We start from the raw sequence: 25,107 nt of genomic DNA, 5'->3' as shown, positions 1-25,107 counted from the left end.
GGAGGAGGAGGAGGAGGTGCTAAATGGTGCCAAGTTCCTCAATGAAAATTACTCTCAGTGCCTCTGGTTTTGGAGCCAGATCGATGTTAATTAATCCTTGCCTCACACATTCCATTCTCCAACCTCAGCACCGTTGGATTTTAGCTCAGGAGGAGCAGATGGAGGTTCCCAAAGTGTCTCTGAAACTCCCAGCCGAGCGCTCTCCTCCATGACAATGCCAATTTGTCATGAGTGAAGTGTTTGACAAAAATCTGTCATTTTTGAGAGAAGTTTTGCCTTGAAAGAAAAACCAGGGGGAAAAAAGAAATCAGCTCTGTTTTGAAACATGTCCTCACTCTGTTATCTTTATTTTGCAGAGAGGGGGATGGAGAGGGGAGTTTCCATGGCTGTGGGAGGGAAGTTTTAGGAAGTTTTCCTGGAAGCAGGGGGCATTGTATGAGGTCTCCAGATTTTTCTGTTCGGGTGGTTTTTGTGGACAGCTCTGTCCTCCAGGTCAGATGTGGCTCTGAAGGTGCAGGGAGGGATCTCTGGCCTTCTGCAGGGATTCTCCAGCAGGGCTGAGCTCGCTCAGCAGTGGCTGCGGGTGCTGGTGCCTCCAGGGCAGTGGCACACAGCACCAGGCAGATGCTCAGCCACCAGCTCCTGTTCCGTGCTGCAGGGAGGGAGAGCTGTTCCCTTTGGAGCAGCAGCGCTGGAGCTGAGTTGCTTTTTCACACAATCATAAGATCATCAAGGTTGTAAAACCCCTCTAAGATCATCCAGTCCAAACAAGGCCACCACTAAGCCGTGTCCCCAGGTGCCACATCCATGTGTCTGTTAAATCCCTGCAGGACTGGGGACTCCACCACTGCTCTGGGCAGCCTGTGCCAGGGCTGGACAACTTTCTGACCCCAACTTTGACTCTCTGTTGCCCGTCTCTGGTGGGCCCTGCCCTTGGGATGGTGCTTGGGATTTTTGGCAGAGCCAGGACAACTTTTGGTGGTGACCACCTGTAGCTTGCTTGCTCCAGAACCATAACCCTGGTGAGACCTCCAAGCCCAGGAAGCTGGAGATGAGACACATGATACAGGTTTGTCCACTGGTGGGGGTTGTCAAGTTTGGATCAGCCTGCAGAGACCTTCAGGGCCAGGCTTGGGTGGGAAGGGTCTCTCCTGCCCCTGAGGAAGGCTCTTGGCTAGGCAGGGCTGAAGGAGGCTGGCTGATTTGTGTCTGGCCCTTAATGCAAATCCCAGCAGCAGCCAGAATCCTCAGGGAGTGACTCCAGGGACACAAACACCTCCCTGGGCTCAGTTTCCACCTGGGCAAGGACCACCACTGGCCATACAGCAATGATTGATCCAGAGCAAGGAGAGGACACCAACACCAACCCCACAGACAAAGGGTGACTGCTGCCTGTCACAGGGACACACTCAGAGCCTGGTGGCACCACACAAACCCAGCGAGCCATGAGCTGGTGCTTCACCATTTTTCCATTCTTCCAAAGGGATCATTAACCACAAGGGAACGGGCAGGGGAATCCTTGTGAGCCCACAGCCGGGTCAAAGAGCAGCAGTGTCTCAGCCCGCCCGGGTGCTGTAGCTATGAGTAACTCTGCCGGGCCACCATTACTCAGCAGAGGCAGCTCCAGCTCCCGCTGCTCCCCGGGCTCCTCTGCCAGGGAGCGGCTCTTGGGGCGCTTCGGGCTTGTGCAATGCCCGTGACGTGCAGAACCTCCTCCCTCTGCTTCGGGGCGCTGAACTCAGCACCTTGCCGAGCTCGCACGGCTGCCTTGGCTCGGGGATTAGGAAGCCAGCAGGGTTAAAGCCGCAGGTGCCGCGGGGATCCCGGCTCGCGTGGGGCGGCTCCGGCCGTGGCAGCGCTCCCGCAGCACCGCCAGCGGAGCGGGCACGGGCGGGCTCCGACTTGATCCCGGCCAGGGGAGCTGTGCAAACAGGCTGCCATGGGAGGGAGGTGACGCAGAGCTTCCCTGGCCTTCCCGGAGCTGAGGTAGGTGATGGCAGGGGCAGGGACGCCGCAGAGATGTGCCCGGCCATGTGGCAGTGCCAGCCTGTTCGTGCGCTGGGTTTGCTGTAATGAGAACCAGTGCTTGTTGCTCAACAAAACCGACTCCATTCCCCTTCTTCTCCTTATCTCCTTCTCCTTGCTTTTCCCGAGCTGCTGGCAAGGAAGCAGCAGGGCAGGGAAGGGGCAGTGCCCAGCAGCATGTACTGAGAGGGCAGGAGGGTGACAACGTGGTTTATTGGGAGGACACGAGGGTGTCACGGGGTGGGTGACAACCTGGTTTATTGATTTTTGTGTACAGGCTGCCCATGGGTGCATTCCTTCCCAGCCAGGACAGCTCACTCCTCCCGCAGTTGTACTGTCACCCACTTCCCCAAAACGTCAAAGCCTATGGACATGGGGTGTGCCTCAGTTTCCCCATGCCTGAGATAGTGCTGCTGTAGGGTGGGGGAGCTGTGGCTGGCAGAGGCTCGGTGCTGTTGAAAAGTGGAATGTGGTGGGGTTTTTGTGTTTTAGGAGCTTTGTGCAAGCACTCTGTGCCTTTCTGGGCAGAGCAAGAGGTGTGTGTTTGCAGTGTGCTGGGGCTGCCCCCAGAGCATCCCCCGGCCATGCAGGGCTTATCTAGTGAGGTTAACAGTGTAAAGACAAGCAAAAATTCACAAACCCAAAGGGCTTTTGCCCAGTTCTTCGCCGCTTTAAAATTTATAAAGCAGGTCTGCTGTGGAGGGGCTTGGAAACAGGCAGCCTAGGCAGCAGGGTGAGGGCAGGTAACAGTGCACCGTGCGCCATAGGGAACAAAAATATTTGTATTAGGTAAAATTTCCTCACTGAGTAGTGGTCAGGCACTGGACCCGGCTCCTCAGGGGAAGTGGTGGAGTTGTCATCCCTAGAAGTATTCAGAAACCAAGCAGATGAGACGCTGCCATATGGTTTAGTGGCCATGGTGCTATTTGGTTAAGAGTTGGACTTGATCTTGGAAGTCTTTTCCAGCCTTGATGAATCTATGGAAAAGCTATACCAGCGTGCTGGGTTTCAGAGAGTTCGGTTGTTCTGCTGTATTTTTATGTGGCTTTTATCACAGAAAGGCAGGTAACGCGTTTTGCTTTGTCTCTGCTCACGCCGTCCCGCATAAAATAAGTAAGAACTGCATTGCGAGAGAAAACGCTGCACGTGTTTGCCTTGTGGGGACGAGCTGGCCCGAGCCCCGGGGCCGCTGCCTCGCCACCCTCCCGCCTCAGTTTCCCCGGGGCTGCCGGCTCCGAGTATCGCGAACAGCGCTGGCGACAGAGCCGCGGGGACTCGGCTGTGGCCGCTCGGTGGGTGGCAGCGGCGGGAGCGATGGATGATTCCAGCCGGGAATCATTTCCGCCGCCGGCCGCCCGCGGGTTCCTGCTCGGCCCCGGGGCTCCGGGAGTCTTGTGGGGCCCCCGTCCCGCCGCGGCCGGGGCAGTGCGGGGCAGAGCCACTCCTCCGAGCCGTGTGACATCAAGCGAGCGGCGAGGGGTCAAATTCCCGGCGCAGGTAGCGCTGGCCGCACTTCCGCGCGGCACCGGCGAGGAGCCGCCCACCGGGGACCCCGCCGCGGCCCCGGGCCCGCCGTGCCCCGCCATGAAGTCGGAGCGTGAGGAGGAGGAGGAGAGCGCGGCGGGGCCGCGCCGCTGCCAGCCGGGCTCCGCTCTGCGCCCGGCCCATTGTCCGGCGGGCCGGGCACGGCGAGGGGCGGCCGCGGGCGGTGCTGCGGGCAGGGCGCTGTGCTGCCCTCACGCAGGTAAGGGGGTCCGCGGGGGCTCCCCGGGAGCGCTCGGAGCTTCCCCTCGCTGGCTTTGTGCTTGCAGCTCGCTTCCTCCTGGAAACGAAACAGCGCCGGGGCCGCGGGGAGGGTGGCGGAGGTGGCGGTGGCGGTGGTGGCCGTGCTGTCCCCACAGAGGGCCGGCCAGGGGCTCCCCGGAGGGCCGGGAATGGGGCCCCCGGTTCCCCCGCAGTCCTGCCTGGCTCCCGGAGGGGTTGGAGGGCTCGGAGCCAGCCCCGGGGGTCGCAGCCCACAGCCCGTGGCTTTCTGCGGTGGGTGCTGCCGGCAGCCTCCACACCCCCGGCCTGGCCCCCACACGGCTCTGCGCACCCTCCCGCCGGCCTGCACAGGGGTTTAAACGGGCTTTTATTTACTTATATTCCCTGTGAGACACCCAGCAGCATGTGGGCAGGGCAGGGCAGAGACTGGGACACTGCGTGGTGGAAATAATCTTTATTTTTGGGGTGAGGAATGCCAGGACATGGGGGTAACTTGGCAAGCACCTCCTGCCCCAGCTGGGTGATGGGGCATGGGTCAGTGTGTGTGGCTGGGGTCCTGTCCCAGAGCTGGGACCATGTGGGCACAGGCTGGTGTCTAACTCAGGAAATGGTCAAAGTGGTGTTTGCAAGGATTTGCTGTCACGGGGTGAAAGCTTTAACCTGAAGTTCTTATGGATTGTCTGTGGCCAGGTGTGACTGCTCACTCATAGCATTGCAGCAGCAGCAGCACAGGGTGGAAATAAAAGCTTATTTAAAAGTAAGAGATAGGTGTGCAAAGGCAGAATTCATTTTATTAATCCGAGAGGCTCTGCTGAGTGCCCTGATACCCGCCTGGGAGGGAGCACTGGGTGTGACAGCTCCTCTGAGGGCATGGAGTGCCATGGTGCTACTGAGGGATGTGCTTGGGGTGCACAGCAGGGCTGGGCTGAAGTGGTGATTTACAAAATCAGACCCTTGTGCTTATCCCCTTGAGGAGATGATGCTGTGGGGTGGAAAGGGGGCTTGGTTTGAGCCACTATGAGTCCATCGTGGTGCCCAGGTGCCAAAGGAAGAGGTTGGGTGTATTGGCTTTGCCCCAGCAAGGCCTGGGCAGTGGCAGTAGCTGGGTTCTCTTATAAATGGATTGGGTTGGAGGGACCTTAAAGCCCATCTCATCCCACCCCCTGCCATGGCAGGGACACCTTCCACTATCCCAAGTTGTTCCAAGCTCTGTCCAGTCTGGCATCACACACTTCTGGGGATGAGGCAGCCACGGATTCTATGGGCAACCTGAGCCAGAGCCTCCCCACCGTCACAGGGAAGAATTTCTTCCTAATATCCCATCTAAGATGCCCTCTGTCAGTGGGAAGCCATTCCCCCTTGTCCTGTCACTTCAAGACCCTTGTCAGAAATCCCTCTCCAGCTTTCTGCACCTTTGCAAGAAGGAGGTCCCAAGCTGAGAAGCTACTTAAAAATCAGAGGGGTTGAGATGCTCTTTAAAATACAAACTCAGCTCATCCCTGAGTCTTCAATCTTTATTTTTTTCTAGTACGGTTCTCTATGACCCTTGCATTTCTCATCCTAGGACAGAGGTCTGTGTACATGTATATTTATCCTGCTGATGTTCTGGATAAAAACACACCCTTGACTTGTGCCCAGCAAAGCAAAAACCATCTCACTGTCAAACTCACCAAAGCAGCACAAAATGCAGGTTTCACCTGAGATACTGATTCACCCACTCGCCGTTTGTTCTGCATCCATTTTTAATATGTCCCCTCCAAAGGCAGAAATGCGTGTACAGCAATCGTGTCAGCTGAGTTACATGGAAAAAAAAAGGCTTTTAAATGGATGTTCTTTAAAGTGGTGCCTGTTCCAAGGCCAGTAAAAGGCTTTGCTGCTGCATGGAGGGTTGGTCTGCTGCCCAGAGGAGTCCAAGATGGGATTTGCAGGAGCAGGAGTGGAAACTTCAGCCCCAAATGCTGTCTGGAGATGTTCACCACAATTTAAAAAAGAAAAAAATCTCATTGATGTTGTCTATTAACACCCATCAGTGGTTGAAGCATAAAGGATGCTGAATCCAGCAGTGTCATGGAAGTTTAATGTGATCAACTAAAATATAATTAACAGCCAATTATTTCAGTGGGAATGGTAGTTTTCATCAGTTGGTCTGGGAAATGTTTAAATTGCATTCATTTCATCTCTGCCCACTTGCAGCAGGTGTAGAAGGGGTTGGAATGAGTGATGGGGTTTGTTCATGCAAGGCAATATCTCCTCCTCTGGGTAGTCAGGAATTACAGAAAGCACCCAATTCCCCTCCCCTCCAAAAAAAAGATTAAAAAGAGGAGGGAAAATTTAAAAGGGACAAAAATATTGTGGGGTAAGTGCTGTGGAAGCTTTTCACATTGAGGTTTTGCATTTAGGAGGTGATTCCTAATGACAAATTTAACTTTGCACTCTGACATAGTGACAGTTGTGAGGCTGAACTGCAAAAAAAAAGCCTTTAAAAATATTATTTCCTCCTGATTGCTTTTGCATCATGCTGGGGGGTGTGAGGAGTCCCTGGTGAGGGGCACTGAGCCTGGTCCCTGCTAGAGAGGGCTGATGCTCACTGCAGACTCCTCTGCAGCCTCAGGGAGGGGCACAGCTCCATCCAGCTGCTAGGAATCCCATGGAAACCCTCCCTCAGCCCTCTGGATGTGGGAGAAGCAGAGGCTGAAATGAGGTGCCTGGATAATTGACCCCATTTTCCCAGCTATTGGAACTTCCCTGTAACAATCTCCCAGAGCTGCCTGCACGTTTTGGGTCATTTATTTGGGTACTTAAACCTGGCACAGCAGTGAGGGTTTTCTCCCCCCTGTTTTAAAATTAAGCTGAAATTTCCCTTTCAAGCTGAGTCTTTTAATGCAAATCATGCCAATAACAGGGGATTTCTCCATAGGACCCTTGTGAGCAGGAGGTGCTGGAGGGTTGGGATGGAAGCTTGGAGAAGAGTGATGGAGAGCAGTGCTTTGAGGGGGAGAATTGATGAGATTTTGGTGGGCAGAATACCAGAGGAAGCGTTGGAGAGATGGAAATCCTGTACAAAGGTGTCATTACAGGTGTGTGCCCAGAGAATTTGTGGCTGCCCCATCCATGGAAGTGTCCAAGGCCAGTTTGGATGGGGCTTGGAGCATCCTGGGATAGTGGAAGGTGTCCCTGCCCATGAAACAAGATGAGCTTTAAGCTCCCTTCCAATCCAAACCAGTTTGTGACTCCATGACATTTTCAGGAGCCCTGAGAGGGAGTTGGAAAGAGGGATTTTCCTATCAACCCCTGGCTGCATGGATTGTGCTTCCCAATTTTACATATATATATATATATATATATATACTTAAACTGGATTTGGCTTTGCCATATATATAATAATGTATATGTAGCAAATCTAGCTATATATTGCAAAGCATATTCCTTTTATATATATATATATATATATATATATATATTATATATATGTCTATCTCAAATTATATATCTAAAAGGCAAGAATTTTGAATGTATTTACTGGTTCATTTTTTTCCCTTGATGAAGTGGCATGTAAGGAAGGGTGAAAAGAAGTTTTCAGGGGGGAAAAAAAAAAGATAGATATATATATATATATATTTAAACTGGATTTGGCTTTGCCATATATATAATGATGTATATGTAGCAAAACTAGCTATATATTGCAAAGCATAATCCTTTTTTCTACATATATATATATGTGTCTATCTCAAATTATATGTCTAAAAAGCAAGAATTTGGGATGTATTTGGATGCCTCCATCCTCATCTACTGGTTCATTTTTTTTCCCAGGAATAGCCCTTGATGAAGTGGCATGTAAGAAAAGGTGAAATGAAAATAAGTTATCAGAGAAAAGAAATATTTATTTATTTAAACTGGATTTGGCTTTGCCGTATATATAATAATGTATATGTAGCAAATATAACTATATATTGCAAAGCATAATCCTTTTTTCTACATATATATATATATATATGTGTGTGTGTCTATCTCAAATTATATGTCTAAACCACCAAGAATTTTGGATGTGTGGCTGATCAATAATTCAGGTTCTCCATAGGCTTTGGCTTGCAGCCAGCATGAGGAGCGTGGTGCTGCGTGTTTCTCTCCAGATTACATCTGTAGCTTCTCACAGATCTCAGATTTGAATCCTTCAGCGGTTTCTGCCTGGATCAGGAGCCGAGTACTAAGTGAGGATGAAATTCCCTTGTTGCCTGTTCAGGAGGAGAGATGCTTTTCCCTTTTTTCAGAGTTTCTAACAGTGAGCAGAGCGGGTCAGTGCATTTTTGGAGAGCTGCACTGGGCAGTGATTACAGCGCCTTGGGCCATGCCCAAGCACCCCTCTGGAATTCTGTCTGTCCTTGGTCTTGTTTCCCCTCTCCCTGTCCCAGATCACTTCCTGCTGTGCAGGGATTTTCTTGGTTCCCACCAAAATGCTGCAATTTGCAGGAATCCATCGGGATCACTCAACCCTGTGCAAGCTGCCCTGCCTCCATCCTCATCTGCTGGTTCATTTTTTTCCCAGGAATAGCCCTTGATGAAGTGGCATGCAAGGAAAGGTGAAAATAAGTTATCAGGGAGGAAAAAAAAGCCAATTTGTTGCAGCCAGGGGTACTTTGTGGGGCTGCAGGGGGCTTTCTGTGGCTGGGGAAGGTGTTTGCTGGGCTTTGCACACAAAAACTCCACCGTGTGTGAGTCCTCACATCCTCTCAGGGTTCCCAGAGGCTGGAGGGATCACACTGTGTTCCTCCCATCCCTGGGGAGGATCCTGTTGGCCTTGGCCTCCTCCAGTTCTTGCTTTTTGCACGGATTTCAAGAAATCACTTTGGGCTGCACCAAACCCCCCCCCAGCCCAGAGCTCGACTGTTCCTCATTAGTGACTTTATTGCTAAATAATTTACAGAATGGGGCCTTGCCAGTTTTCATTGGGGAAGCATTTCAAGTATGTGCAGCAGATTTTCTGCCTTCCTGGCGCAGCTGCCGGGGGGAGCTGCCTCTCCCTGCCCTGTCCTGCTGCTCTCCCTGTCCTGCTGCCCTCCCTGTCCTGTCCTGCTGCTCTCCCTGTCCTGCTGCTCTCCCTGTCCTGTCCTGCTGCTCTCCCTGTCCTGCTGCCCTCCCTGCCCTGTCCTGCTGCCCTCCCTGCCCTGTCCTGCTGCTCTCCCTGTCCTGTCCTGCTGCCCTCCCTGCCCTGTCCTGTCCTGCTGCCCTCCCTGTCCTGTCCTGCTGCTCTCCCTGTCCTGTCCTGTCCTGTCCTGCTGCTCTCCCTGCCCTGCTGCTCTCCCTGCCCTGTCCTGTCCTGTCCTGCTGCTCTCCCTGTCCTGTCCTGCTGCTCTCCCTGTCCTGTCCTGTCCTGTCCTGCTGCTCTCCCTGTCCTGCTGCTCTCCCTGCCCTGTCCTGTCCTGCTGCTCTCCCTGTCCTGCCACCAGCGTCACCTCCCCAGCCGGACAGGAAACAGCCCTGAGGAAGAACAAGGAGAAAAATCCCTGTGTTCCATGTCCCCTTGGTGTCCTCCAGGCTCACTGCTACTCAGGGGCACTGGGGAAAGGACACAGCCGTGGTGGTTTGGAGAGGAAGTGTTTGGGTTTGATTTTTGTTTTGTTTTTCTGGTAATTGTGATGTGGGTGCTGATGGGGGCATTTTTTTCTCCCCATGTCCATGATGCCAACTTAAGAGGATGTGTATTGGAATAATTTCCAATACAGATGTGGATGTCTCACCCCTGGAAGTGTTCAAGTCCAGGCTGGACTTAGAGCAACTCAATCTACTGGAAAGTGTCCCTGCCTATGGCAGGGGATGGGACTGGAGGGTCTCTAAGGTGCCTTCCAATCCAAACCATTCTGGGATTCTATGAAATCAATAAGCCAATCTGGGATGTGAAAAAGCTTTTCTACACCTGTTTTTAAAGGGGAGGGAAAGCAAAGTCAGACTCAGAGGAAGGATTGCAGTGGCACCTGCACAGCCTGAAAGTGTTTTGCAGGATGAGGGTGAGGGGTGCAATGTGGAAATAGCAGAAAAGCACTTTATTGCACTAAATAGTGGGTGCAGCTGTAGGAAATGAGGTGCTGGAGCTTTCCTCCAGTGCTTCATATGGAGGAGATCCCAGCTGGGTTCTGCCAGGATACTCCTGCAGTGTAGCAGCTTGGAGGAGTGAGCAATCACTGGGTGTAAATCTGCAAAATTCAGGATTTGGGGCTGTGGATGGAAGCGTCATCTTCCCTTTCCCAGTCTCACAGTGGTTGTGTTGAGTGTTCCCTGAGCATGTGGGCGGCTGGAGGCAGAGCTGAGATGTGTGGGAGCTCAGGAGACTGTTGGACCCCAGCCCTGTCAGCAGGTGCTTTGGATAGGAAAGTCCTTCTTGGTTTCTTCTTACTATTACATAGTAACAACTATTTTTGTTTTTTTAATGCTAAAGCCATCACCCAGTGGAGGCTCCCTGCCTTCTCCTAGTGCCTTCCCATCACATCCATCCCATCCTCCTTCTCCAGTCCCATGTGGTGCAGGTTTGCCAGCAGGGAGGGGCTGCCCTGTCACTGCCATATTTTCTGGAAAAATCCCCTTGCCCAGGATTCTCCTGGGAAGCTGAGGAGCCTCAGAGAAAAAGGAAAACAATATTATCTCATTTGCTTCTCCTGTGTTTTGCTGCTTTGGAATGTGGTTTGGACATTTTTTACCAACAGTTGATTGTTCATTGGTTTAATATGAATTATTTCTACTTATTGGCCAATTATGACCCAGCTGTGTCGAGGCTCTGGAGGGAGTCACGAATTTTTTCATTATTATCTTTTAGCCTTCTGTCTGTATCCTTTCTGAATTCTTTACAGAATCACAGAATTATGAGGTTGGAAGAGACCTCTAAGATCATCGAGTCCAACCCATGCTCTAACACCTCAACCAGACTCTAGCACCAAGTGCCATGTCCAGCCTTTTTTTAAACACATCCAGAGATGGTGATTCTACCACCTCCCTGGGAAAAGCATTCCAGTACTTTATTATTCTTTCTGTGAAAAAATTTTTCCTAATATCCAACCTATACCTTCCCTGACATCGCTTGAGACTTTGTCCTCTGGTTCTGTCAGAGACCAACCCCACCTGTCTGCAACCTCCCTTCAGGAAGGTGTAGAGAGCAATAAGGTCTCCTCTGAGCCTCCTTTTCTCCAGGCTAAACACCCCCAGCTCCTTCAAACACAGGGTTTGTGTTCCCAGCCCCTCACCAGCCTCGTTGCCTCCTCTGGATGTGCTCAAGCATCTCAACATCCTTCCCAAACTGATGGGCCATAGCTGGACACAGCACTCAAGGTGTGCCCTCACCAGTGCCCAGTACAGGGGCAGAATGAGCTCCCTGCTCCTGCTGGCCACACCATTCCTGACACAGGCCAGGAGCCATTCTTGGCCACCAAGGCACATTGCTGGCTCAACTGGCTGTCAACCAGCACCCAAGTATAGTTTAGTTTAGTTTAGTATCCTTTAATATAATATAGATCATAAAATAATAAATTACCCTTCTGAGAACATGGAGTCAGATTCATCACTTCCTCCCTTCAGCAGGAGCTCAGAAAATCCCAGCAGCATTTCCCCAGGGCCTGGGTTTGCAGCAGGAGCTGGGGCTGTGCCGGACCTGGCTCTCACTTCCTGCCATTGTGTCCCTTCTTCCTCCAGCGCTGCTGCGGGAGGAGGTGGCCCAGCTGCAGGAGGAGGTGCACCTGCTCCGGCAAATGAAGGAAATGCTGAGCAAGGACCTGGAGGAGACCCACGGCAGCAAATCCCCAGAGGTGCTCTCGGCCACCGAGCTGAAGGTGCAGCTGGCACAGAAGGAGCAGGAGCTGGCACGTGCCAAGGAGGCTCTGCAGGGTAAGTGTGGGTTTCTCTGGGGATTGAAGGCACTGAGACAGCAGTTCATGTTCACACTCAGGTGTTTATTATTTCTTATCAGTAAAACAGTCTCACTGCTGTGAGTTCTGCAGCTTGTCATTAGGAGGCACAAAATGGCCAACAATCTCTTGGTACAAAGTCTTTTAAATCTAAACTTTCCAATTAAGAACTGACATCTAGATTATTTCCCCTTTTAACCCAATAACTGATCCCAAAGAGCTGCAATGCAGACTTTTCTGCCCAATTACAAAATGCCCCCAAACCCATGGAGAAGGAAGAAGCATGAAGAAGAAACCCAGGACAACACCCTGTGCCCTCCATCTTGCTGCCATCCACAACACACTAAAAATCCCCAAATCTAAATGTCTCACCAAGTGATACACCTACACTACTCTCTGTAAGCTATTTCACACTTTTTTGGGTTCCAGTCCATCTTGAAATCTGGGAAACTTCATTCATGAATGAGGGTCAGAGTCAGTGCTCCCCTGGGGGTCAGGGCAGCCCAGAGCAGACAGAAATATTCCCAGTGCTCTGGGTTTCCACAGGTAAGGGCTGTATCTCCCTCAGCTGCACCTCTCCCCAGCACCCTCAACTTTCGAAATGTTGATTAATGAGGGAAGGAAAAGCCAACATTTTCACTTGGGCTCTGCAGAGTACATTCCTCAGCTGCTCCTGCTGGGGGTTTGGTGTCCCTGGGACTCCCCTGCTCTCCTGTCCCAGCCAGGGCTGGTGTGGGGCTGGCAAGGACTGGGGTGCAGCCATGGGCTGGGAAATGGGATGTGAGGGCTGATTGCAGCACTGCAAAGGAATTCTTCCACAGCTGTAGAACAGAGCCAAGGCAGCAGCTGAAATGCAGCTGGTGATGGGCTTTGGGTTGGATTTGAGCCCCTCAGACTTGCAGGAGGGAAGCTGTGAGTTTCCTCCAGGTGACATTCAGGCTCTCCTTCCTTCATGCCTGCCTTTGGGGGTTTTTGTGTCAGCTGGGACTGTGCTCCCCCTTCCTTACCAGCACAGCAAACCCTGGGACTGGGGTGTGTGGAGCAAAATACAACATTGCAGCTTTTCTGCTCTAAAACCAAGCTGCCAATACATGCAGGCAGGATGGTTTGTTAGCTGGAGCCAGGGGATGATCCTGGGCAGGGAAGGCTCTCACTCGTCAAACCCTGGCTCTAAATATCATCTGAAATCCCCAGCATGCCGAGTGTAACTTGCACTTGTCAGCTCATATTTGAGGATTATGAGGAGAAGCTGTCAAAAGTTTTCAGGCTCAGAGGCTGAGCAGCACGTGGGGAGCTGTGGGGCCTCTGCATCTCCCCCTGCCCAGGATGCTGAGATGCTCCAAGGCACAGGGAATTGGGCTGAGTCAGTATTTGGGGAAAGGACTTCAGGAAGTTTTGTTATCACTCTCTGATGTACAAAAATGCCCTTATAAATCAGCAACAGAGAAAATACCTCCAAAATCTTGCCTCCCCCCACACCACCCGTGCAGCCTCAGGCAGCAGGAAATGCTCTGGGTTTATAGAATTGTAATTGGAGGAGAAAAGTCTTAATTAGGGAATATTTGCTCCATGTGGATGGGGCAGGGGGGATGTGCTGATAAATGCAAAATGCAGAAAAGCAGAACTATTATAAAACTAGTTACAAAAAAAAAAAAAATAAGAGTAAGAAGTCATCTCAGAAGCTGCAATGCTTCTGTGGAGGATAGCCCAGAGAAAAAGTGAGTTTGGCTTGAAAATTGAGAGTATTTGAGGAATATAATGTTGGGGGTTTATTAGGCTTTTGTTTGCCAATATTCAAGCCTCTGAGCTTGGTTTTCCAGGACTTCTCTGCAGGTGTGGTGGCTAGGAAGAGAGAATCTCAGCTGACACTTGGATGGGCACACAGCAAGAGCTTTTCTCAATTGATGCTCCTTCCCTGTCCTGCAATATTGAGAAGCTTTTGTGGTTTTGGGAAAGTTGTCCAGGCTGGATCTGGGCTGGAGGCTCTGGGCAGCAGAGCAGGCTTGGCAGCAGTGACTGAGATGGATAACTTGAAAACGAGCTCAGCAGCTGGAGGGGGAAAAAATCCTTTTTCCTTTCTGTGAAAAATTGTGCAGAGAGAAACGTAGCCAAAAGTGGAGGGAAAACGGCGCCTGGTGGCTGGGTCTGCCAGGGGAGATGGAGCTGCTGATGGACACAGTGGGGAAACCATGGCTCTGAGCGTGGGATAAGGCTGTGCCAGGAGCACAGGGAACCTTGGCCACACTGTCCTGTAGTTCAGGGATCTGTGTCAGTTGTGTCCTGCATCCCCAGCCCCACATCCTCCTCACCAAAGGCTGCCCCACACCAGCAGCAGAGGCTGCAGCAGCCCACGATCCATGGTGGGTGCTGTGGAATGTCATTAGCAGATAAATTATATTGAAATCTGTCATCATTGCTGGCTCTGAGCCTGGAAGTGCAGTGCAGCTGGTTCAGAGGGATCTTGGCTTGCTGGGCTGTGCTGCAGAGGGAAGCACAGAGGGTTTGCTGCTCAGGTTTGCTTTGGGGGCTCCAGCAGTTTTTAAGAGCCTTTACTTTGCACAGCAACACAGGGTTTGGTTTGTGATGATCTCCATGAAGGGTGGGTTCATTGTCCCCCTTTGGAGATGCATTTCCAGCCCTTCTCAGCAGCATTTGGCACAGGATAAAGCTGATAAGTCTGTGCTGCATCTTCCCTTTGCTGTCTACCATGTCCTTGCTGTGCAGGGTAGGGGCAGGGATCTGGCCCAGCACAGGGTGCTCTGCAGGAGCAACTCCACCAGTTCCTTTATTTCTGTCAGCATGTGCTTTGTGCATCTTTAATCCACCTTTTTTCCTGGGCTAATTCCATCTCTTGCACTTTTTTATTCCATTATCATCCAATTAAAATCCCATCGTGCTACATCCTACCTCCCTCTCCACTTCTGCCATGTCTAGGACTCTGAATTGTGCTTCCAGCATTTGTGCAGTTATTATTTCCCCCATCCTGACTGGAAAGGTGTGGATGTGGTCTGGATTTCTGGTGTGGAAATCCCTGATGGGAGAAGTTGCAGACAGCTTTATTACTGCTGCTCCTGCTGTGGGCAGGGACTGTGCCCAAGTGCCTGGGGGACTTGAGGAGCCTCTTGGCTGGGAGACATCCATGAGCATGTGGGCTAATGGCACAAACCCCATTTCTGGGAAGCTTTATCCAATCTGCTGGAGCTCGCCTGCGGGATTATCACACTGAGAGCAAACCTGGTTTCTGTTTCCTTTTTGATGCCAGCCTGGAAACCTCAGGCTGGCTTTCCCTGCTGCTAGGAAAGGCATGAACCAACTTTGTGTCTGCTCCATGAATGGGTTGTAGCCTGGTTTTCTCCTTCTCTCACCTTCAGCTCAAAGCTGTGATTCTTCAGAAATAGTATTTGGGCTGGGCAAAGTCTCATACAGAGATCCACAGCACCCTCAACTTGCTGCAGTGAGCGGGTGAGTAATAAAGAAAGGGTGTTCCAGTGGATGGATGTTCCAGAAGATGAGGTGGCATCAGATAGATATCCCAGAAGGATGTGTGACCTGGCACATGGGTGTCCCAGAAGATGGGTGTCCCACTGGATGGATGTCCTGGATAGATGGATGTCCTGACTGATGGATGTCCCATCTGTGAACCCAGCCAAGGAAGCCATTTCCACCATAAGGACCTGGATCTCTACAGAAAACCTATTGTTCTCCTTTGAAGACCCACCTGAAGTTTTCAGAAGTTATTGATCAGCTCGTTGACTGCTGGGTGAGGTTTGGAAAGCCCTTGGCTGTCACCAGCTAAACTTGCTCATGGAGAATTGCCTCACCTCACTTTTTCCTGAAATTTGACATTGGGCTCTAATTTCCTGCCTGCTCCAAACCTCCACAGCCCCAGGAGTGAGTGCTGGCTCTGCCTGACACCATGGAATGTTGATGTTTTCAATGTCAAGATCTTCCTGCTGGTGACAGCTGCCCCAGGGACCTCACAGGGCTCTTTAATTGCAAAGCAAGGAGCAGCACTGCCATCCTGATTTTATGGGTTAGTCATGGTGACAATATTGGATTTCATGGCTGCAAGGAAGAAACAGGAGGAATTAAGTAAATGTTAATGGGACAGGATGGGTTTGCACATTCTTGTTGCACAGGGGGTCTCTGGGGTTCAGCCATGCTCCCCAAGGAGGCCCTGCCCTGCATCAGAAAATGAGTGTGTGATTCAGTAAGTGAGAAAGTCAGCTCTGATTCTGTTCCTGGCATGAAAATTCACATTGTGTGGGGTGAGAGAAGGACTTGGAAGTGGATGGGAGTCATGGGAAGCTGCTCTTTGGAGTTCAGGGCTGTGCTGCATCTTCTGTCAGTGCCCTGGTGTGTATCTGGGCATTGCTGCCTCATCCCAGGAATGTGAAACTAGGCAGAGATGCTGCTTCTATGGTTCAAGCAGTAGTTTTTCATCTAATATCACATTAATAAAGGTAGTGAAACTAATTATTATTCATATGTCCTCTAAGGAAACCGTGGCTGGATGGTGGTGCCAGGGGTTGGACATCAGTGATCCTTGTGGGTCCCTTCCACATCAGGATGTTCTGTAATTGGTATCCCCTTCATGTGACACTATTAATCTCAAAGAGAGAAGGGAGTATTTAGAACAGCCCCCATCCTGAGGGGATGCCTGGGTTTAGGATACAGGAGGTAATTCCCAGCTGGAAGCTGTTGGATGGTGAGGTCAGCCTGGGGCCAGTGGTGGCATCACTGGGTGGTTCCAGCCCTGCTGCTGTCCCAGACAGGGCTGTGCCTCTCCAATGGAGCCACTGGATTTTGGCTCCTCATGTAGAACTGGGAATAAAAGGTGCTGAGTGAGGGGGTGGATTTTAGTTGTTGTGGCTGCAGGAGGGGCCCAGCTCAGAGCTGGTCCCGTTACCTCTGTGTCCTTCTCCCAAAGGACCGAGAGAGGATCGAGTGGCAGGAGGTGGAAGCTCAGATGACACCAGGGCAGGGTGAGCTGGTGCAGGTGGGGATGGTGGTGGGAGCTGGGGGGGTTCACCCAGCCCATCCCAACCCATCTCCCCCATCCCTTGGTGCCAAGGCTGGTGCTGAGCTGCTGAGTCCAAGGGGGGCTGCTGGGTCCCCCCTCTCCTTCTGCCACGTGCTTTGGAGGGAGGGGAAAATGAATAATGCAAGTAAGAGAAGTACTTTCCACTCATGGGCTGGTTTAGGATTTCTTGCTTCTTTTCTTGGGTTTATGAAGAGGTCAGAGGTTTGTCCAGAGCCTGCTGTGCCAGTGGGCTGGGGGAGTTTATTTGGATACTTGTGGGCGTTTGGGATATAGAAACCAGGCCCTGGATCATCAGATTAAAGGAAAAAGCCATTTCACCTCCTCAGATGGACACGATAGCCAGGGAAAATCTGCTTTATCCCTCCTTGGCTGGCCATGGATTGCAAAGGCTCGTTTTCCCCGACTGAGCAATTAGCTGGGCTTGTTTGCTAAGGACAAATTAAGCTGCTGCAGCAAGTGGGGCTCGGTCCAGGAGCTGCTGGCAGCCCTGACAGCTCACTTCTGCCTCACTTTTTATTTTTCTCCTGCCTTTTTCAATTAATTTCCTATTAATTTGGCTTGGAATGAAGTTCTCAAATGACTGATAAATCTTCTTTAAGCTTAGGAGCTAATCGTTCTTGGAGGAAGGAGAGCAATAGAAGGGAGCAAAAAAAAAGGTCTGTTAATTTCAGCAAATCTCTCAAATATGAAATGCAGTGAATGGTAAACTGTCCTGTTGGGTTAATAGGAAAATATCTGCTCTTTCAATACCCAAACCTCATAATCTTCTTGTAATACTGATACATTGGCATAAATATTGGTAAATATTGGTATATCAAAGCATATTCAACCTTGGGATATAGTTACCCTTCTTCTAATAGTACTAAAGAACATTTTCTTTTTATTATTGGCAAATGATTAAGTGTTTTCTGTAAATCTTTAAGGGCCATGAACACTGCCACTAATTAAAGGAGTTTGTATGCTATAGGGGACTCACTATTTAATTAAGTTCATTAGGATTCTTTTTGTTGCCTCCAGCATCAGAGATTGGCAAATGTGACTTAAACTTTTGTAAGAGCCTCTGAGTATCCTTGAGGAAATTAAATTTTACATATATAGATACATATGTGTCTGTGGGGTCTGGACCCACTATGGTTTGGTCAATTTATCATTAATTTTTATTTTTAGGAAGTTTTTCATTCCTGTGTAAGAATTGGGCAGGGGAAGGTGGTGGTTAAGTACACACAGGCAGTGGGAAAGGGCTTTTTCAAAGGCATGGGTGTGGTTGTGATTGTTTTTAGAGGGTTTCTGTAGGAATTTCCTAAGATGGGAATAAAGCAAGGGAAGTCCTGGTGTCGGAAGAGGCCGAGCTGTCCCAGGAGGAGTCGTGTTCATTGAAGTGGGCAAGGAAGGCTCCCAAGAGCTCCTTGTCACAGGACAATGTGAATTTTTGCAGCATTTCCTACCTCATTTTCTGGTTTGTGGTGTTCTGATTTATCTCCAGTGCTTACTGGCAGAATAGTTGGTCCAAAGAGTTTCATCTCTTGGATTTTAACAGATAAAAATCTCTATAGTTCAAAGCATCTCCCTCTTCCTCCACTATTTAGTCTCATTTTTTTTCCCCTATCTTTTTCTCCTCTCACCTGCAAACCCCCTCCTTTCCTTACAGTGTTGAGAGGAACCCAAATGTTCCTGACGTGCAGTTTAACCTCCAGATGAAGTGACTCATTACAGCAGGTAGAAAACACAGTGTGGGCTGAAACAGCTGCCTTGATTTCTGTAATCTGATGGAGAAAGGTTGGATGTGTGCATGGAGACAGGTCCCACTCGTGATGCTGCAGCATCTTCTGGCAGCTTTTGTAGTATCCACAGCCCCTGGGTGGCTTTGGGGTTGTTTTTCTCTGGTGAGTTTTGGGGGCATTTAGGATTTTTTGAATAACACAAACAACAACTTGCAAGATCCAGTAATTCAATACAATGAGTGCAGGGACATTTGGAGGGGCAGAGGGTGTTTCATGGCATCCCTGAGTTAGCAGGGTGGAAAAGCAGGGATATGTAATGAAATATTTGTGATCTGAATCCTAAACTGGGCATTGTTTTGGTGATGTGGGGTGTATCTGGAGCAGGGAGCCACAGGGCACTTCTGCCAAGGACCAGGTTCAGTACTGGGTAAAGCACTGATGTACAGAAGTGACCAAAACTCCTTGTCCTCATGAGATTTCTGTAATTCTCCCTGGATTTGGCTTTCATGGCTGTCTTGGGGTCGGTGGTCAGCGAGCATCCCTCACTGGTGCAATGAGGAGGGGAAACATGAGGGTTTGGGGTTCCTCTCAGGGCTGTTGAAACACCCAGCACATCCCACGTGCCTCTGTTCCATCCCCTCATCCCAACACAGCATCCCTGAGCTGGAAGGGGATGGGGACACCCAGAGAGCCGTGCCCTGGGCTCGTGGGAGCACTCTGGAATCTGCCTCACTGCTGAAAATAAACTGGTTGTGGTTTATTTATCCTGGAAGGAGAGCAGCAGGTTTTCCTGTGCCAGGCCCTGAGGCTGAGGCTGCAGTTTTGCTCCCAAGCCTCCTTTTCCAAGGTCTGAGCTGCCCCTTGGAGCATGGGCAGTGATGAGGAGCGTTTTGAAGGGTGCAGCAATGGGGGTGAATTGTGCACCTTCTCCCAGCCCAACCCTTAGAACTGCAATTTTGATGCTTTTTCCATGAAAAATAAAAGAGATGGAGCCAAGGGGCTGCCATGCTGGAGTGACCCTGTCTCCCACAGCCATGAAAGCCGACCGCAAGCGCTTGAAGGGGGAGAAGACAGACCTGGTGAGCCAGATGCAGCAGCTGTACGCCACGCTGGAGAGCCGCGAGGAGCAGCTCCGCGACTTCATCCGCAACTACGAGCAGCACAGGAAAGTGAGTGCAGAGCCCACGCTGTGCTCTCGTGGCACTGAGTGGGAAAGCTGCTTTGTAGTCTGGCAAAATCCCACTAAAGCCCCAGCTGGGCTCTTGGAGGGGTTGGGATGACCACAGCAATTGAAGGTTAAATGGAGGAAAGAAAGCAGAGCTGGGGGATTTGCTGTAATTTGAACCAGGTGCACAGTGAGCATTGATTTTTGGGGAACAGTTGCATTCTGGATCTCCCCAAAAAGCGTTGACATTCCTGTCAGCACAGAGCTCTTGTGACACCAAAGATACTGCTCATGGTTGTGTGGTCCCCAAGGGGGTTGTGACAGAGGGGTTTTTAGTTTAGATTTTCCCTTGCTGATGGCCACCCCTGTCCCAGCAGGAGAGCGAGGACGCGGTGAAGGCCCTGGCCAAGGAGAAGGATCTCCTGGAGCGGGAGAAGTGGGAGCTGAGGCGGCAGGCCAAGGAGGCCACGGACCACGCCAGCGCCCTCCGCTCCCAGCTCGACCTGAAGGACAACCGCATGAAGGAGCTGGAGGCCGAGCTGGCCATGGTGAGCTGGATCATTTGTACAGATCTCAGTGCTTGCTGCAGTGGCTGCACTACTGCAAAAATGAGAGGAAAATATTCCATCTCTCAAAAGGAGCTTGATATCCTTGGCATGGGGATCACTTAAAAATAACTTGATATCTCTGGCACAGCTGGGATCTTTGCTTGCCCAGGGGAGGGTGGGTTTGCGGTGCATTGTGTTGCTGCTTGTTCTGCTGCTCTGCGAGATGTTCACATGGTTTTCCCACTCCCCCACCACCACCTCAATGTCCTAATGTCCTTCCCCAGGCCAAGCAGTCCCTGGCTACGCTGACCAAGGACGTGCCCAAGCGCCATTCCTTGGCCATGCCTGGTGAGACGGTGCTGAACGGCAACCAGGAGTGGGTGATGCAGGCTGACCTCCCGCTGACCGCCGCCATCCGGCAGAGCCAGCAGACCCTCTACCACTCACACCCCCAGCACTCGGCGGACCGGCAAGGTGGGCACCCCTGGGATGGCAAATCCTCAGTGCCAAACCCCTTCTGGGGAGGAAAGATGGTCAAAACCACCCCTCCCTGTTGTAGTGTGGTTTTGTACTTTGTAATAGATTTGGTTTTGTATCCCCGTATTTTTCCCAGATGGTTTACCCCAGATTGTACCCCCTCCCTCTACCTGTGTAATCCCTTCCCCTTGCCGAGATCATCCCCAAATCCCCACCCTGGCTCTCTGTCAGTCACTCAGCATCCCATCCCTTCCATCTAGAACTTTCAGTCTAGGACATCAAGTGATTAGCCAGAGGCCAGGGGTCAACCCCCCAAGTGTTACCCCATATGCAGTCCTAAATATCTATCCCCCAGTATCCATCCCTTAGGGTCATTTATTGGTTAGTAAAATGTTATCTACTTTAGGTTTCCACCTCTCTTTAAATGTAACCTTGGCACCTCTCCTGGGGCTCTCAGCAAGAGGGGCTCCATGGAGCTCCTAGAATAAACCTTGGATTAACCTCTGCTGAGAGTCGGCCCCTTCATTTTCCACCGTTGTTCCAGTGTCTCCTCTGCTGCAGGCAATCAGCCTGGCTGCCCTCTGTATCCCCAGGGATCAGCCTGGCTGCCCTCCACACCCCCAGGGCACAGGACAGTGCCCCCCCCATGCTGTTCACCATCTTGGGGCTGGCTGGGGTTCCCTCAGTGGCACTCAGAGAGACCAGAACATTTGGCAACCCAATGTGGGGCTCAAACCCACAACCCATGCTCTTTTGGAAGTGCATCAGAGGTTTGCTGGTGTTCATTCCCTGTTCCCCCCCTGCCTTGCAGCAGTCAGAGTGAGCCCCTGCCATTCCCGGCAGCCGTCCATCATCTCCGACGCCTCGGCGGCCGAAGGTGACCGGTCATCCACGCCGAGCGACATCAACTCCCCCCGGCACCGAACGCACTCGCTCTGCAACGTAAGGGCCTGCCTGCTGGGGCTTTGGTGCCCTGCCTTGGGGAGCTGGGCTCTGGGCATTCTGTGGGGCCTCCCCTTCCCAACCTGCCTGCTGGGGCTTTGGTGCCCTGCCTTGGGGAGCTGGGCTCTGGGCATTCTGTGGGGCCTCCCCTTCCCAACCTGCCTGCTGGGGCTTTGGTGCCCTGCCTTGGGGAGCTGGGCTCTGGCCATTCTGTGGGGCCTCCACTTCCCAAAACTGCATTGGGTTTGCAGGGTGGGGCATGTTGGGGCTTGGCTGACATGGAAAGCTGCCTTCCTAGGGTTTATCCCAGCACCACTGCAGTTCAGCTGCACAACTGCTGCCTTTTGACCTGGGGGTGGAGGATCTTGGGCTGTATCAGGGTTGTTGATTCAATGGATCCATCTCCTTGTGCCATAGGGGGACAGTCCTGGACCGGTACAGAAGAACTTGCACAATCCAATCGTACAGGTAGGGCACCAATCCTCTCAAATCCTGCTTGTGAGACTCCTTCCTGTGATAGAAAGTACTTGGAGGTGGTGGGTCAGAGGAACCAATTTGGGATGAATGGAAGTCATCCTGAATTGTAAGTCTGGGATGTCTCCTATTCCCATAATTTGCCCCAAAGTCCAGGTAATGCCATAGGCATTCACTGAGCTCAGGCCTATCCCAGTGTTGATTTTTATAAGGTCCAGCCAAAGCATGTTATTCTTCTGCATTTGGCCCTAAAACATTGGGATATTTTTGCAATCCGGACAGATGCTCTGACTATTTATTCCCAGAGCTGGAATCCTGATCCAGTTGAATTAAAGAGGCCAAAATCCTGAGCTGTGGAGAGGGGGCCCAATTACACTGCAAATTCCACCACACAGGTTTCAGAAATGTTATTGTATTTTGGTCCAGGTTCTTAACATTACTTTGGACCTGGATGAAAATATTTTGTGGGATCTGGCTGCAAATATTTTTTGGGACCTGGACTCAAATTTTTTGGGACTGGGACCACATGGTCCATCACCCTTGATGTGAGTGAAGAGGAAAAATGGTAAAGGAAAGCTGGATGCCTAAACTTGTGTTTTCTCCTCCCTCCCACAGTCTCTAGAAGACCTGGAAGACCAAAAACGGAAAAAGAAGAAAGAGAAGATGGGCTTTGGCTCCATCTCCAGGGTGTTTGCCCGGGGGAAGCAGCGCAAGTCCCTCGATCCCGGGCTCTTCGACGGGACGGCCCCCGACTACTACATCGAGGAGGACGCGGACTGGTGACGGCGCCAGAGCCTCTCCCGGCCCTGCACATGTACATATCCCCACCCACAGCCCGTCCCACCTGTGGACCTGTTACCTGTTGTCTTGGGAGCGATGCAGCTGTGTCGTAACTTCAGTTTTTTTCCCTTTTTTCCTTTTTTTTGTTGATTTTTTCCATCCTGGTAACTCCTTTGTTGTCGCCTCAGTTTGTCCGTTTGGGTTGGGTTTTTTTTTTTTTTCTTGTTTTGGGAGGGTTTTTTTGTTCTTTTTTCTTGTTCTTTTGACAAAACTTGAAACTTGAAGGACTGCTGTGTCTCTGTAAATACGAGAAATATTGTGCACTTTGTGCTTGTGATGTCTCTTGTCCAAAACCGCTGTTTTCCGGAGCCCAGCCTGCGGGATGTCCTCGCTTGGGGACGAAGGACCTGCCCAGCTGAGGGATCTTAGAGAGAAAACACACAAAAACAACACCAAGAAAATCTCCTTCGCTGTGATGTCTTCCTGGCCGAGCCCCGCGGAGGCGACCCGGGCTGGTTCTTACGCCTGCCGGTCTGGAAATAAGTGTTTTAACGTTCCTTTTTAGTTGTTTTAATTTATTTGCACAAACCCAGAGGAGCTATTCTAACTAAATTATTGCAGAAGTTTTGGGATTTTTATATTTTTCCACGTCGGTTGGGATGGGGCGGGGAGGAGGAAGGGGGTGTTTGTACTGTACTGTCCTGGGATGTTGCTGTTGGGGGAGATTGGGGCTGTGGACCCCCCAGCCCGGGCTCCCTCAGCTGCCCCAGGAGCACTTAACGCCTTGGAAAACGCAAACCTAAACACATGCCGGGAGATCAGATGGGGGCAAGCTGGTGGGAGCTTTGCCCTCTGTTTTTCCCTGCTTTTGAGGGGTGCTCACCCTTTGCTTCAAGTAAATTTTAGGGGGATCCGGCACGAGCTGGGAGAAAGGTGATATCCCAGATATCCCATATCCCAAGAGGTTGCTCAGATAGGGCCGGCCACCCCTCTCCAGTTTGGGGTGTTACTGCCGTCAGAGGGGGCTGGGGAAATCGGTACGAGTCCCCACTAGGGAGGTTTTTCTGGCTCTGGGGTGATTTGGAAGCACAGGTGGAACTTGTTTTTCCAAATTCCTTGGAAATGCCCTCAAACCACCCCCCGGTGCGGCAGCCGCCTCCCCTCTCCACTAACACGTGCCGCGCTCTGCTTATGCCAAGATAAGTACCTTATGCTTTAATGCTTACAGTATAATTTTAAGCTCTTAAAAAAAATGTATTAAGATTTATTTAATGAACTATAATAGTGTATTATTTTTCTTAATTCTGATACTTGCGCCCTGGTTGAAAAAAATAAGGGTATTTTGTCTTAAATCACAAACTAAACCGATGCCCTCGCGCTGTATATTCCATTCCAAGGGATGATGCAGAGAGGCCATGGAGGGGGTGACAGAGGGACCAGCCCCCCCAGGCTCTCCTGGGGTGGCAGACCAGGCTTTGCCCCATGGCATCTTTTCTCTGCAGAGAAGCATTTTTATATATTTTGTTGTTTTTTTGGGTTCTGTTCTGTTTTTTTTTCTTTGTTCTCCTTGCGTTTTTTATAATTTAAACTCTAAACCACCAGAACAGATGAGTGATCTCCTTGTTATCGAGTAGTTTCCTTTGCATTTCAGCTTTTTTGTAAATTAGGAAGTAATTCTAAAAATTACTAAGAGGATGATTTATTTAAAAGAGAACTTTGCTAAATAGCATATGAATTATGGGTAACATTAGATTTAACTTTTCCCCCTGTGAGCGGGGGAGAATCCTTGAAGGCATGGATGCAAATATAAAATTATAAAAGATCTAAATAAAGCTTATTTTAAAGTATGGATGAACTCCATGTGGTTTAATTGGAGAGCCTGCATGGGTGTTGGCATCTCTGTCCTGGCACCAGGGTGCAGGACACCGTAAGCACCACGTGAATTTTGGGGGCTTCAGGGTGATGGGAGGATTCAGGAGAAGCCTGGGCCAGCTTTTCCCAGGACCAGCTCCCAGCCAAATGCCTGCTCCTGGATGCAAAAATGCTGGCAGGAGGCTGGGACTGTCTGCATCCATATGAATTGGGGATTTCAAGGGTTTAAGGTAAGTAAGGACTGCCAGGAGATGTCCTGCTTGGGTATGGAAAATATAATGGGAAGTACTAAGAACTGCAGAAAGGATGGAGAAATTAGAAAGTGTGCTCCAACTGGAAAAACATTGTTATCAATGTAGAGGTTGATAAATTATTATTATTATTATTATTATTGTTATTTTATTCAGAT

At 50.7% G+C, this 25,107-nt stretch overlaps 1 protein-coding gene across 3 annotated transcripts in view; it reads left to right on the top strand.

Moving 5' to 3' along the window:
* KAZN (kazrin, periplakin interacting protein) overlaps window positions 1-24,673 on the top strand; it is a 226,860-nt gene extending 202,187 nt beyond the window's left edge. For 2 of the 3 annotated variants that reach the window (XM_063176813.1, XM_063176815.1), the window contains 7 exons: window positions 11,464-11,655; window positions 19,473-19,609; window positions 19,983-20,153; window positions 20,438-20,627; window positions 21,442-21,572; window positions 21,990-22,040; window positions 22,662-24,673. In XM_063176813.1, the coding sequence (XP_063032883.1) occupies window positions 11,464-11,655; window positions 19,473-19,609; window positions 19,983-20,153; window positions 20,438-20,627; window positions 21,442-21,572; window positions 21,990-22,040; window positions 22,662-22,829 (1,040 nt within the window). In that variant the 3' untranslated portion in view covers window positions 22,830-24,673. Of the gene's footprint in view, window positions 1-1,904; window positions 1,987-11,463; window positions 11,656-19,472; window positions 19,610-19,982; window positions 20,154-20,437; window positions 20,628-21,441; window positions 21,573-21,989; window positions 22,041-22,661 lie in introns of those variants that run through there. The other variant, XM_063176814.1, reaches the window with a different exon arrangement.
* Window positions 24,674-25,107: the final 434 nt, after the last annotated feature.

Source organism: Melospiza melodia, chromosome 26, assembly GCF_035770615.1.
Source record: "Melospiza melodia melodia isolate bMelMel2 chromosome 26, bMelMel2.pri, whole genome shotgun sequence".
NCBI lineage: Eukaryota > Metazoa > Chordata > Aves > Passeriformes > Passerellidae > Melospiza > Melospiza melodia.
The sequence above is the reverse complement of the archived record's forward strand: the minus strand, read 5'-3'. Positions and strand labels throughout refer to the sequence as shown.